The 15831-nt window shown below is 34.7% G+C and overlaps 1 protein-coding gene across 1 annotated transcript in view; it reads right to left on the minus strand.

Moving 5' to 3' along the window:
- The window catches only part of LOC150097301 (uncharacterized), a 178898-nt gene that overhangs the window by 89581 nt on the left and 73486 nt on the right, over positions 1–15831 (minus strand). Inside the window, exon 6 of the mRNA XM_090407640.1 lies at positions 2216–2367. Within this exon, the coding sequence (XP_090263766.1) occupies positions 2216–2367 (152 nt within the window). The remainder of the gene's footprint in view (positions 1–2215; positions 2368–15831) is intronic.

Genomic DNA, 15831 nt, shown 5'->3' on the forward strand with positions numbered 1-15831 from the left:
AGCACATCTCCCTGCGGACATGTATAATACTATGCATTAAAGGAAGGATCACTATCCAGACCAGTTTCGACCTTTATTGAGGTCTCATCAGTGGGAGCCAGACCTGGAAGTGGTGATACTGAGGTAGAAGTAATGGAGTGTGTCATATTTCCATATACCAGCTGACAAAAGGTGTCACACCTTATTATTAAAAATACTCTGGATTAGAGATAGATAGTTGTTGAAAGTTTTACACTTGGTTATATTATAAATTAAAGATACCAAGAAATTATATATTTAGTTTAATCCATTATCCAAATGTAAGCAAACAAAGTTTGCACCTGAAGTATCTTTAATTTATAATATAACCAAGTGAAAAATTTTCAACAACTATCTATCTCTAATCCAGAGTATTTTTAATAATAAGGTGTGACACCTTTTGACAGCTGGTATATGTAAATATGACTTCTTCATTACTTCCACCTCAGTAAAAAAAAAAAAAAAAAAAAAAAAACTAGGTAGATGGACATTATATACTACAGCCCAACAATGAGCTGCATGTCTGATATGTAAACATGAAGTGTTTACCATTAAGTTCACAGTTATTTTTTGTATATTTTGGAAATCAATGTACACTGGTGTCCTAAGGACAAATACTATTTCTGAAGATTACAACTGCAAATTCAGACGAATCAGCTTGTAGCAATTTGTATAACATATGATTTCAAGTAGAAAGTTGCTAACTAGGTAGACAGGCATTATGTTATATACTACAGCTCAAGAATGAGCTACATATCTGACATGTAGATAGACAGACAGAAAGCATGATTCGGATTTTTGAACTGTGTGCAAAGGGATCACATGGTAGCACTCAACAGGACAAAAGGCTGTGCTAAGCAAACTATGTCTCAAGGAAGATCTTTTTGATAAGGAATAAAGTTGCAAACTTGAATGACTTGTAATGTAATCACATAATCATGATTTCACACGGGCAAAAATTATTGGAAAGCATGAAGAAGGTTGCAGAATTACTGATATTGTTAGAGGGTTTGGAATCTCACATAGCATTGTATCCTGACTCTGGGCAGCATGTCAAACCTATGACTGGTGAACGATATTGCACCAAAGTTCTTCAACGTCATGTATGGTTGTTCCATGGTACTGCAGGCGAAGAATTCATTTTTATAGATGACAGTGCTACACCACATCATACATGAGAAGTAAAGATACTTATGGAGACTGAGGACAATCAAATCGAGTTGTCAGCAGGCTTCCCAGATATCACCCCCACAGAAAACATTTGGGACGCAATAGGGAGATGCACTGCTGCTCGAAATTCCCCTTCAAAAAACAAACAAGACCTTATCCTTGCTCCAAAGGAGGAGCAAGCCAGTTTGCCTCAAGAACTCCTGACTCACTTGGTGCTAGGCATGGTATGGCATTGTGAGAGCTGCACTGCAGTTCAGTTTATGATATATTCTGTGGATATATTCCACACTGAAATGTCTCTTCACATAGTTTTCAGTAAGCACTGCACATTAATTCCTTAACTACATCCTTAGGAAATTTGTAACTTTTGCCAAAAATGTATTGCAATTTAATATGTATGAAATTTATAACAAGTATGTTGGCAATAAATTCACATCCACAAAGTTTGTGATCAAAGTACTTATATAAGTAACAAATTTTGTGTAGCAAAACTGTGTACAGCATCTGGACAGAGTACTAAGTAGAATGGTTTGATCATATTTAATTTGAGATAGGCGAGGGGGGGAAAAAGTCTATTTTCTATACAAACAGAACAAGATTGTTAGATGTGGTTCAGTATTTAAACTATTGAGAAGTATAACATACAGACATCATGACTTTGGCTTAATTTTAAACAATTCAGCCAATATTTCATATTTGCAATATTTACCACCTTCAACAGATTGCAAACTAGGAACTAAAATAAAATAAAAAAAGCAATGTCCGATAATCAACAAATATGCAGTTATCCAGAATACTAATGTTTACCTTTACTACTGAATAATCAATAGTTCATTTGTCTATTCAGGGGAAGATAAAAGCCAACCAATCATAATTTCTAATTTAACAGTAAAAAATTGTTTTGTATTTCTTATATTCTGGCTTTGTAGCTATATGCCATACTTAATAAATAAATAATAATAAAAAAAAGAAGTGTAGTTTGCTAACATTTTAAAATGTGTTATAAAAAATGCAAAAGTAACTTTACCTAACATCCTCAAGCTGCCATTCAAATTCCTTAAATAATCCTGAATCATGCTCATGAAGAAGAATTATGAAATAAGCATTTTTTATTACTTTAAGTAATACAGCACATATTTCATCTGCCTTTAATAAGCATGAGTCTATCAATACTGACATCTGGAAATTAAAAAAAAAAAAAAATATATATATATATATACTTTTACTGTTATATATACATATATATATAACAGTAATATAACAAATTCTGTAACTAACCCATTCAGTAATACTGCATTGCAAATTTTAAAAATGAATTTTATTTTAAAGCAAAGGAATATAACATGCCCAAACTTGAAATAATTATCTATTAATATCCTATATGTGCTAATTGTGATACAGTACCATGCCATTACTGTTGAATAATATTCAAACAGTTCATGCTAGTCTGGTTCCACTCTTCAACTAACAGACAGTGGATTCAAATCCTACTGTGGGCATGGATGCTTGTAAAAATCTTTAGGTAGTAGATGAATTCCATTATCGCATCTGAGAACACCACCAATATAATTTTTTTTTTAATGAAACTTCCATCCACAAACAGTTGTAAACTTACAATACTGCTGGTAAGATGAGGGATTTTTCTTCATTTTTTATAATTTTTTCTTTATTATTTAACATGGAACCTTTTATCACTTCAGACTGCCAATAAAACAGGGTAGTGGTCTCAAACTAAATGATGAAATTCATCTCTCACCTAAGGATATTCACAAACATCCACGCTCATAGCAGGATTCACAAACCAGAAGCCTGTTGCTTGGAGAGTGGGTATATGTTAAACCACTTGGTTAACTTGAGTGGCTGTTTTGTCTTGATAAAACAGTTTCTGAATTATCTTACCCTTGTTGTGTAGGCATGTATGGAGAAAGTACATAAAGAGAATCATTATTTTCTAGGTATTAAACGAATCATCACAAAGAAGTCAAACAGAAATTAAATTTTAATTTAACTATTTTCTGGAAAAAAAAAAACGTTGTCCAGCTGAAATAATGAAATATTCTCTACAGTATAACAAAAAAACAAGGGTTGATTTTACATCAGATCTGGTCCTCCTTAATCCATCATGGCATACACTTGTATCTTACCAGCAGTATACAGCAACCCACTAACCAGTAGTTAGAGTAACAGCAAATGCATGCTTTCCACTGGTTAAACGTTTTCAAATATTTTTCACTAGAATTGTTAACTGTTCATGCTTTCCATTGGTTAAACATTTTCAAATATTTTTCACTAGAATTGTTAACTGTTATTACTTTGCTTGTGATTTTTTAATTTATTCACATGCTATTTCCTGATGAAGTGAAACAAAGTTTTTTTCCATGAAACTAGTTGCTTTAAAACAATATATATATATATATTGTTTTAAATATATATATTTATATATATATATTTTGACATTGTCAGCATCCAGGAATGCGTTAGCAGAGCTAATCTCAGGTGGTATGGTCACTTAAACAGAATGGGCGAAGAAAGATTAGCAAAACAAATGTTCTCTGCTAGGTTGGCAGCAAAACGACCCAGAGGAAAAAGATATAGGTGGATTAATACGGTACAAAGTGCCTTAGACGATAGAAATATAAGATCTGATATTGTTGGAATCTTGACAAGTAACAGACTGATTTGGAGGAAAATTGTAGATAGGAAGTTAGTAATGATGTAATTTTTTTCATGTAGTACTATCATATCCTGTACACCTCTTGAGGGTACATGGCAGGAATTTGATGATGATGATATATATATATACACACATATATATATATAAACAAAATGCTTAAATTTTAGGACTTAAAAGTAATATTGATTTTATTTTTGTAAGTCACTATTCTCCAAGTTATGTTCTGTAGAAGTGATGTTCTGAACAACATGAATAGGGAATTACACAAGAAATTTCATTTCTAGCTAACATTTGCACCACTTCAGAGAACTTATGAACTAACTGGTATGAGGGAGTGTGTTATAGAAAATTTTGTATATGATTTGTATTATCTCTTGCAGTTTTTTTATTTTAAAATAGTGTTTATATTTTTTTACTATTATATTTTACATTTTATTTTATTATTTATTTTTATATATTATGTTTTATATTTTTATTACTATGTTATTATTAGGACATCTCCATAAGTCTGAAGACTCATCACAGAAAAGCCCACACTAACTGCAATGCCAATCGTGCTTCTCCTTAAACTCATTCACTTAGAATTTCCTTTGGCAATTTATTCCACTTATTTACAACTCTCAATGCACAAAAAATCTAGTCCTCACTCTTAAACTAACGCCACAGGGATTGATAACTTGTTCTTTTCCATCCAGTTATCTACTGAAAAATTTCTTCAGCACCTACTCTAAAAAACTCTTTTCACAACTTTCTATTATATCTATCATATTTCTCTTTACCACCTATTAATTCAACTTCAAAACCCATTTTGGTCACTCACTTCTAGCTACTCTCTAATGCTTCTATACATGAAATGACAATGATGAGTCAGATGCTGATCAAAAATCATGGATGATATGTTGGCAGTGCAAGGAGAAAGGCATGATGTTTTTAATGTTCGGGATGCATTTGAGAGAAGAATGAATTTTTACAAAAGTAATGGATTGCATTTGGTGTGAGTCAACTGGAGAGACTCCGGTTGAAAAAAAGTGTAATAAGTGATGTGAACAAAAGACAGAGGAAAAGAAAAGTAAGAGGAGATGTAAAAGAAGTGCCAGTGAATGAAGAGTAAAAGTGTGAGAGAGTTGAGGTTGAGAGAACAAGAATGCAAAAATAGATAGTGAAACAGGAAGGAGTCAGAGTGGACAGGGAGACACAGCATAAGGAAAGTGGTTCAGAAGCAGTAGTGAATGCAGGTTAGGATGGTCACAGAGGAATGGGATGGCCCCTGGCTAAGGGGAATAGCTATGTTTGTAAAGTTATATAGGATATGTGATGATAAAGGTGATTAGGCAGGGAAAAAGAAACCACAGCCAAAATCTGAAAAGATAGGATAAATTATAGATGTATATTACAGCTCAGGTGATGTTTAACCTCATAATTAGATTTAATGGAATGTGAACAGTGCAAAGAAATACCTAAACACTGGTTTATGTTCAATAGTTACAATATTTTGTCTGATACATCTTTTGAGATACATTATAAAAATTGAAATAACACAAAATAAGTGGAAGATGTTATACTAGAAGCAAAAAGCCCTAAGATGGGCATGTTCACCTTCTATGGATGCTGGTAACAAGCTCTGGCAGTAAGGTGGGAGGTCTGAAAATGAATGTTTCCCAAATCTTTGGGAAGTTTAACACAACTACGTATATTTAATTTTGATTGATTTTTTTTAAAAATCTGCTGCTGATTCCAAAAAAAACTTTCAAGTTCATATGTAAAGTAGCAAAGCAAATTAGTTTTTTTTTTTTTTCCCATTTGATTCTGTGCAAAGTATCCAAAGACATGGTCAGTTAGACCTGACCACAGTTGTGGTGGCAGATGTATTCTTTGTGTTCTTCAAAGTGAATACTTGCAAATCTCCCACTTTATCCATAACATAACAAGCTGCAAGAACAAGGAACCTTGTACACACCTGATGCATACAGGGGAGAGGGAGTTGATCAATAGGAGAATGTATAAAGGCAGCCAGCTCCATATGAGGGTTGAAAGCAGTGCAGAGATTTTTCTAAGTTCTGGCTATTTTTTCTAAAGTGCTCCAGAGATGATGGGAGAAACAATGATTTTGTAAATCTGTTTTGGCACTGTAGGTGTAAGACAGGAACGTACAGCAAATAAAGGAAAGTTCAGCAGTGTAGGAAGCCTGGTAGGAAGGATTTTTACAATACCATATTGTTGGAGGGGGGGAAGGGGGAGAATGATGGGAAATTCTGTATATGCATGTAAGTTTTTTTTTTTTTTCCTCTCCTCCTGTTCCTGTAAACTGAGAAAGAAAGAGTTGTCAGGAAGATATGATTAGAGTGTCTGGAAAAGAGACAACTTTTGCAATATTCTATTTTCTATAGTAAACTGGATTCTGGAGTATTGAAGTGTAGGAAGAAAGAGCAGTATTTCTGAGACATGTGGCCAAATGAAGAACATATCAATGTATCTTAGACATTTTTCATTTCAGACAAATTATGGAGACTACAACCATGTTAGAAATAATTACTTTCATTATTTAAATTAAGGGAATATTTAATCCCACATTATTTCAAAGACGAATAAGAAACTCTAAGATAGAAATCAGAGTTTCATGCCGAATATAGCAAGCTATAAAAGTTCGGCGAGTCCAAGCGTAAGCAAACACCAGAGTAGTACAATACTGGGCAACTCGTAGTAAAGGTGAATAAAGCTAGGATCACTATTCTTAAAAAACTCATCCCCTAGGACAGTGGTGTTCAACCTTTTTTACTACATGAGCTACTTTTCTATAAAAAGTTATTCGGCGATCTACTCTCTTATATAGATCATGTTCCCCCAACCTGATATCTGATTATGCACAAATAAACAATTAAAAATAAATAACTAAAAAAATACACAAGTAAAAACTTTATTTGTATATTTAAAAATTTATTTATCACTTTTAATTATTTTAATACAACAAAAAAACAAGCAAACAGGGTGATTAAGGGTCAAAGCTGTATAACTGAGAGGAGACCTCCACATAGCCTTTAAAGGAATGCGGAGAGCCGACCAGGGCTTCTGACCTAATGTCCAATCCTCACCTTCTCATGGTGCACCCTGTTGGGCATCTACTTGGATACTGAACGAACGAGGATGGGCTGGCAATTTGGGATTTAGCTGACCAAAGTGTATTCTTATTGGCTTAAACCAAAATACAAAATGATGGTACAACATGACAAAATTTCATGCCGGCTGTGGCATTGCCCAGTTAAACAAGGCCCCCATTGTTTTAGCCAGGGAACCAGGGCAAACAGCGAAAAGTCAGTTACTGGAACAAATCTGAAAGCACATCCCAACTACATCACCAGAGTTAAGGATCGGTACTATCAACATAAGAAGCCTGAATTGCAAAGATATGCAGCTAGCAGAGGAATTAGATAAGTACCAGATCGACATAATAGGGGTGACTGAAAGAAAAAAGACAAAAACTGGTGAGATCGTTCTGAGCAATAAATACAAAATGTTATATTCAGGCAATGACAATCAAGGAAAAGAAGGAGTAGCCATAGTATTCAACACAAAATACGAGGCTAATCTTCTTGAATAGCAGGCAGTCTCAAGTGATGTGGTAATGTGGGCAAATATGAGAATGGGGAACTGGACAATGAGACTTATTTGTGCCTATGGTCCAACAGAAGGTTCTACTAAGGTAGAAGTGGAGGAATTTTTTGAGGCTTTTTTAGAAAAAGCAACTGACACAATGAAAAAGGAAAAGTTGGTCCTTGTTGAGGAGCTAAATAGCAGAGTAGGAAATTATTGTGAGACATACAGAAATATTTTGGGAAAATTTGGAGAAAAGAGCAAAGCTAATAATAATGGCAAATATCTGTTGGATTTCTGCGCAGGACATGGACTGGTTATTATTAACACCATGTTCCAACATAAAAATGTGCACAAATTCACATGGAGAGAAGAGGCTAGGAATAAGAAAAGTCTCATTGACTATGCTATTGTCGATAGTGATGTTTTTTCCCTAGTGCAGGACACCAGAGTGTACAGAGGATTTGAAATTGGAAGTGATCACTATTTAGTCTTCAGCAGGATAAAATTGAATTTCATATTGAAAAGAATAATATGTAAGAAAGTTTTAAAGCGAATAAAAGTTGAGTAGCTCTCAGATGTGAACTGTAGATTAAAATACACAAAGATTATTGAAGAAAAAATTAAAGTGTTTGTGAATAGGAATCAAATCTTGGAGATTCAGTGGTAAGCCTTGAAGAAAGCCCTGATTGATTCAGCTAGAGAGAGGCACGTGGTGAAGTTGTCTGCAAGGATAGAAAAATTAGAACTCCATGGTGGACATAGGAAGTTAAAGAGGCAGTGAAGGAAAAGAAGAAAGCATATCAAAAGTTCCTGCCAAATAAATCAGCTTGTGCTCTTAGAGAATACAGAGACAAATGTAAGAAAGTTTATTCTTCACTTGGTTAGACTATAATAAATTTAGTTTAATCCTTTATCCAAGTGTGAGCAAACAAAGTTTACGCCTGAAAGTATCTTCAGGACTGGGGTAAGGTGGTACAACACCAGGAAACTCGTTGCAAAGGTGGAGCAAGCTCACAACACTCCTATCTCAGTATCTCCCATAATGCAAAACACATCTTGCGGATATGTATAATATCAAGCATTAAGGGAAGGGCCACTACCCAGACTAGTTTCTACCTTTATTGAGGTCTCTTCAGTGGGAGCCAGGCTCGAGTGGAGATACCAGGCAGAAGCATTAGGAGTTGCCAAATGGTGTGCCACCTTTTTATTAAATTACTCTGGATTTAGAGAAAGATGTTGAAAGTTTATTTTTCACTTGGTTAGACTATAATAAATTTAGTTTAATCCTTTATCCAAATGTGAGCAACGAGTTTCCCGGTGTTGTACCACCTTACCCCAGTCCTGAAGATACTTTCGGGCACAAACTTTGTTTGCGCCCGAATGTCATGAAGGTCAGCATTAAAAAGACAAAGACAATGAAAATAGGCAGAATCATTGAAAATGTCAACTGTGTTGTGAATGGAGAACCTGTGGAACAAGTAAAACATTTCAGCTACATAGGCACGATTTTTAGTGAAGATGGTAAATTAAATATAGAAATAGACAACAGAATCAGCAAAGCTGGTATGGTGGGAAGTCAATTGAATAAATTCATATGGAATAAGAAAGAAATTAGTCAGAACACTAAATTAGCTGTATACAAGACAGTGTTCAAACCAATTTTAACTTATGGATCTGAGAGCTGAGTCAGAAGTAAAACACTTGACCAAAGACTAGAGACTGCAGATATGTGAGTCCTGAGAAAGATTATAGGGGTGAACAGATGGCATCAATGGCAATATCATATTAAAAATGAGGATATTAGGAAAGAACTTGACATTGTCAGCATCCAGGAATGTGTTAGCAGAGCTAATCTCAGGTGGTATGGTCACTTTAACTGAATGGGCGAAAAAAGATTAGCAAAACAAGTGTTCTCTGCCAGGTTGGCAGGAAAACGACCCAGAGGAAGACCATAATATGGGTGGATTAATACGGTACAAAGTGCCTTAGACGATAGAAATATAAGATCTGGTAATGTTGGAGTCTTTACAAGTAACAGACTGATTTGGAGGAAAATTGTAGATAGGAAGTTAGTAATGATGTAATGTTTTTCATGTAGTACTATCACGTCCGGTACACCCCCCTTGAGGATGTTAGATTGTGATAGAGCGGAAGTTTATGTATTCCTATCTTATTACAGTCTAACGAGCTTTTCCAAACAAAAGAATGAGATAAATACAATAAATTGCCTCTAAGTGTAGAATAAGTATTATGTATATATAAATCAAGTGAGTTCTTTAATGAAAGGGTAAATAAGTATGTATTTTGTGCCATTCACGAATGTGGTTAATTTAATATTGAAAGTGTAAAACATTAGCAGAGCATTATAAAATATGTATAAAAGAATTATAAAATGTAAGCTCAAATTCAACAGTTGGGGGGGGTCAAGTCCAAAGGTTACTGAGTCATAAAGCGAGGAAGCGGCTCGCCGCAAGCAAACAACGTGACGTCAGCGTACGTGCGATAGCAGGGGAGTGATAATGGACGCCATGACATAGTAGCACGTGTGAGTTGGCTGGACATCGAAAAGGGTGAGAATCGCCAAGAAGAAAAGAGGGAAATATAAGGGTCATGCGACCCTTTAACAAGCTTTTGTCCCTGGATCTCCTGTGTGTTTGTCCCTCGTGGTGGCGTGAGGTGCTAGTGCCCTCGATGGCAGATGGCTCACGATAGGCAGCTACGGTCTTGGCAGCCGTATTCTCCGTGAAAAGAAGCAAGTCTGGCTGTCCACAGAAGGCCAGTTTTCTGTGAACCTATGAAGCACTAAAGAACCGAAAGTTGAAGATAAGTAAACTTTGTTTGTGTTTAACAGAATATATGCCATGTTATTTTGTTATGGAAAAGGAACATTAATGATATAGGATAAGATTGTATTGCTATCAGTTTAGAGGGATATTGAATTTAATCTTACTATCTGTCGTTGTGTTTAAGTTCGCTTTTATATTGAATGAAGTTAAGGATATGTTAGAGTAAAGAATTGGCATAATATAAAGAGATTGTGAAAGATATGAATGTTATCTTGTGTAGACTGACAGAGCTACGGAGTTTTAGATTGATTGTGATAATAGTACATGACTAATGCATTAGCGAAGGTTAATATAATTCTTACTTTAGGAAGCTACTGTATAATACTTTATAAGTGTAATAGTAGTGTTTGAATATTATATACCTTGTCTGGAACTCCCTTAAGATGGGATTGTGAAAGATATGAATGTTATCTTGTGTAGACTGACAGAGCTACGGAGTTTTAGATTGATTGTGATAATAGTACATGACTAATGCATTAGCGAAGGTTAATATAATTCTTACTTTAGGAAGCTACTGTATAATACTTTATAAGTGTAATAGTAGTGTTTGAATATTATATACCTTGTCTGGAACTCCCTTAAGATGGGATTTTAATTTATGTTATTATGTGTATCAACTTTTGAGTATAATAAACCTTGCTTTTGATTCTAACAAAGACTTTCTGTGATTTCTGGAATCTGATGCACCGCTTATAAAATATTAATGCGAACCTATGCGGGATATTAGAAAAGAGTAAATTTTGGTCACGACTGCAGAGTTGATAGGTATCATTAAGTACTGTCCTGAGATTACCTCTTGGTTGTTAATATTAATAATCTAATAGCGCTAAGTGGCGCAGCGAGACAAATAAATTTCTTGGCGTTTTACTACAGGTAAATCTCAGACACTCTGATACTCTGGTACTGCCTCGTTCTCGAGGAAATTCCATTTTCCCTCAGAGGTACCACGTGCTACCCGATAGAGTGTATTATGGTGATATAGCATAACAGGTTAAAACAGTTGTGATAAGGAAGAAATCGGCGATACAACATAAATAAAGCAGCCGGTAGGATATTGGTAGAATAAGGTTAAAATAGAAAAAGGTTGAGGTTAGAAAAGATTGAATAAAATACAACCATTGTACAATAAAAAACAAGAAAGCGATACAACAAGGGTACATGGCAGGAATTTGATGATGATGAAAAAAACAAACAAATATATTGGAATAAAATATTTATTTCTCTATTTTGGAAAACCAAAGTTAGAAAAAACAACAGATTGATTACAAACTCACAAGTTACAGGAAATGCTGGTTAATTTAAAAAAAAAAAGTTAATGTGGAATTTGGCATTGTTTGGACCTCGCAATATTTTCATAGTCAAGTTGATATGAAGAAGTGGCCAGTCGCAGACAATCATTCGAATGATCATTTGTAATTTGGTTTCTTAATTGATTTTTTATGACAGTCATATTTGAAAAAGCAGATTCTGACAAGTATGTCGATCCGAAAAACGACAAAATTTTTTGCGCAATATCAGTTAATACTGGGAATTTTTCATGTACATACTTCCAAATGACTTCATTGTTTATTGATTTTAAATATAAACTATTGTGAATGTTTATTATCTCAAGTTCTACTTCAGCTTGGTTTATATCAAACAGTCCACTAATTTTATTTTAAATTTCTGTGATGTTCAAGTTTTCTTGAAATGACTTATTGATAAAAGATACAATCATTTTGGTTTTATTAAAATCTTTAAATCTTGAATTTATTTCTTCCTCAACTAATTCTACTTCACGAATAAATTCTTTCAAATCATAACGAAGCATTTCTTGATTTTGTTCAAAAAATTTTAATAAATATGGGAGATGTCAAAATTCGTGGTCATTCATATTTTTCTTTAATAAAAGTAAGTATTGTTGGAAAGTTTTTATTGAACTTAACATGTCAATTAAATTTTTATCTCTACCTTGTAACTCTAAATTTAAATTGCTTAATTCTGTACAGAAATCTACTAAAAATGATAAGTGTAACAACCATCTTCATCATCATCATCAAATTCCTGCCATGTACCCTCAAGGGGTGTACAGGATATGACAGTACTACATGAAAAAATTACATCATTACTAACTTCCTATCTACAATTTTCCTCCAAATCAGTCTGTTACTTGTCAAGACTCCAACATTATCAGATCTTATATTTCTATCGTCTAAGGCACTTTGTACCGTATCAATCCACCTATATCTTGGTCTTCCACTGGGTCGTTTTCCTGCCAAAATGGCAGAGAACACTTGTTTTGCTAATCTTTCCTCTCCCATTCTATTTAAGTGACCATACCATCTGAGATTAGCTCTGCTAACGCATTCCTGGATGCTGACAATGTCAAGTTCTTTCCTAATATCCTCATTTTTAATATGATATTGCCATTGATGCCATCTGTTCACGCCTCTAATCTTTCTCAGGACTCTCATATCTGCAGTCTCTAGTCTTTGGTCAAGTGTTTTACTTCTGACCCAGTTCTCAGATCCATAAGTTAAAATTGGTTTGAACACAGTCTTGTATACAGCTAATTTAGTGTTCCGACTAATTTCTTTCTTATTCCATATGAATTTATTCAATTGACTTCCCACCATACTAGCTTTGCTGATTCTGTTGTCTATTTCTATATTTAATTTACCATCTTCAGTAAAAATTGTGCCTAAGTAGCTGAAATGTTTTACTTGTTCCACAGGTTCTCCATTCACAACACAGTTGACATTTTCAATGATTCTGCCTATTTTCATTGTCTTTGTCTTTTTATTGCTGACCTTCATACCATATCTATTACAACAGCTATTCAATTATCGTCAGAGAATCTTGCAGACTTTTAGCGGATTTATTTAGAAGTATAACATCATCCGCATAAAGCAAAGAGCTGACATTAACATCTCCAATTTTGATATCAGGTTTAATACCACATTCCTTCATAATGTGATCCATATAGATAATGAATAACAAAGGGGATAATGTACATCCTTGTCTCACACCAGATTTAACATTAAACCATCTTCCTGTACTTCCTTCAATTCTAACTGCTGACTCACAACTCAAATAAAGACTAAGTATTGCTTGATATAATGCCCCATTGACACCATATAACTGCAGTGTATTGAATAGCTTCTCTCTTGGCACCTTGTCATATGCCTTTTCCAAATCGACAAAACTTAAATACAGATCTTTGTTATATTCCCATGCTTTCTCGACTATTTGTCGTAAAGTGAAGATCTGATCCTGACAGCCTCTATTTGGCCTGAATCCAACTTGTTCTTCACCAAGCTTTTCTTCCACAATTCTTCTCAACCGTTTCTCAAGTATACTTGCATAGATCTTGCCAGGAACACTCAGTAGGGAAATACCTCTGTAATTCTCACATTCAGTTTTATTTCCCTTTTTATATATGGGTACTATGAGAGCTCTACTCCAATCATCGGGAATTCGTCCCTCTGTCCAGGCTTTCTGAACTATACAGTGCAGCCACTGTAAGACTCTTATACCACCATACTTCAGCATTTCTGGTCGAATATCATCTACCCCTGCTGCCTTTCCACATTTCAAGCCTTTGATGGCTTTTTCTACTTCAAGTATGGATATGTATTCCTGACTGCATGCCTGGTCAGTGTTTTTTATCACTGTGCTGTCATCACTGCTTGTTTCATTTAGCAGTTTTTCAAAGTAATTACTCCATACTTCAAGGATATCTTTTTCTCCTGTTTTCATTTCACCTTTATCATCTCTAATTCCTTTTACAGCACTCTTTCCTCCATTCCTAAGCTTCTTCAACAACCTCCAGAATATTTTGCCACCTTCTTGATATTTATTTTCTATATTCTTGCCAAAGTCCTCCCATGACTTTTGTTTAGCTAGTTTTACACACTGTTTAGCTTTCTTACATTTGTCTCTGTATTCTGTAAGAGTAAAAGCTGACTTATTTGCCAGGAACTTTTGATATGCTTTCTTCTTTTCCTTCACTGTCTCTTTAACTTCCTGTGTCCACCAGGGAGTTCTGATTTTTTTATCCTTACAGATAACCTCACCACATGCCTCTCTGGCAGAATCAATCAATGTTTCCTTCAGAGTTTGCCACTGAATCTCCAAGGCTTGATTCCTGTTCTCAAACTCTTTCATTTTCTTTTCAATAATATTTCTGTATTTTAGTCTACAGTTCACATCTGAGAGCTGCTCAACTTTTATTCGCTTTAAAACTTTCTTACATGTTATTCTTTTCAATATGAAATTCAATTTTATCCTGCTCAAGACTAAATAGTGATCACTTCCAATTTCAAATCCTCTGTACACTCTGGTGTCCTGCACCAGGGAGAAAACATCACTATCAACAATAACATAGTCAATGAGACTTTTCTTATTCCTAGCCTCTTCTCTCCATGTGAATTTGTGCACATTTTTATGTTGGAACATGGTGTTAGTAATAACCAGTCCATGTCCTGAGCAGAAATCCAACAGATATTTGCCATTATTATTAGCTTTGCTCTTTTCTCCAAATTTTCCCAAAATATTTTTGTATGTCTCACAATCATTTCCTACTCTACTATTTAGATCCCCAACAAGGACCAACTTTTCCTTTTTCAACCATCTTTTATCACTTAATTGTGGATATATATCTCCATTTTCATCAAGAAAAATTTTTATATCATTAATTAATACAAGAAATCTTTCTAAAAATTGACTTCTGCTGAGTCAGCGAACATTATTGTACAACAGAAGTTCCCTATCATCATCTGCCTGTAATTTAAATAACCGCCGTTGCAAGGCTTTTCCTCGAACAGAATTTACAATTTTAAATGTAATATTCAAAGCATCTTTTGTGTTTAATCTTTTACTACACAGTACTTGTTGGTGAATAATACAGTGGTACATTAAAAATTCTGGATATTTGTCATCGTTTTTACATAATGAAATGAAGCCTGATTTATTACCTATCATTGCAGGAGCACCATCAGTAGTAATAGACACAAGTTTAAAAAGCGGAAGTTTGTGTTGTTTCACAAATTCATCAAATGCCGAAAAAATGTCTTCTCCCCTAGTCCTTCCCAATAATGGTATTATTTTCAAAAGTTCTTCTTTACTTGAATAATCTTGAAATACCATTAACTGAGCAATATCAGTGAGTCGTTTGATTCATCAAATTGTAATGAAAATACAACACATTGGTGAATGTCTGACATTAACCTGGCCTGGAAACTTTTCTCCAGCAATTGGAACTCTTCCTTTCGGCAATTTGAAACCTTGTCTGTGGCCTAGAATTACTCTCTCTAGCGACGTCTTGAACCTAGAAGCTCCTTTCTGGAAGCGGGAAACTCCTCTCTCAAGCAACATAGATCCGGGCAGTCTCTCTGACGGTGACTCTGGACCGGGCGGCTTCCTCTCTGACAGCAATTCTGGAACTGGGACCCCTTCTGCTTGCTTCAGTCCCTTTTTATTAGGCCTCCTCTGAGACCTTGCATGAAGTTTGGCAACCCACAAAGAATCGATATGAGTCTTTCATCTTAAGTT

Source organism: Typopeltis vanoorti, chromosome 17 (assembly GCF_054136105.1).
Source record: "Typopeltis vanoorti isolate ZY-2024b chromosome 17, IOZ_Tvanoo_1.0, whole genome shotgun sequence".
NCBI classification, from domain to species: Eukaryota; Metazoa; Arthropoda; class Arachnida; order Uropygi; family Thelyphonidae; genus Typopeltis; species Typopeltis vanoorti.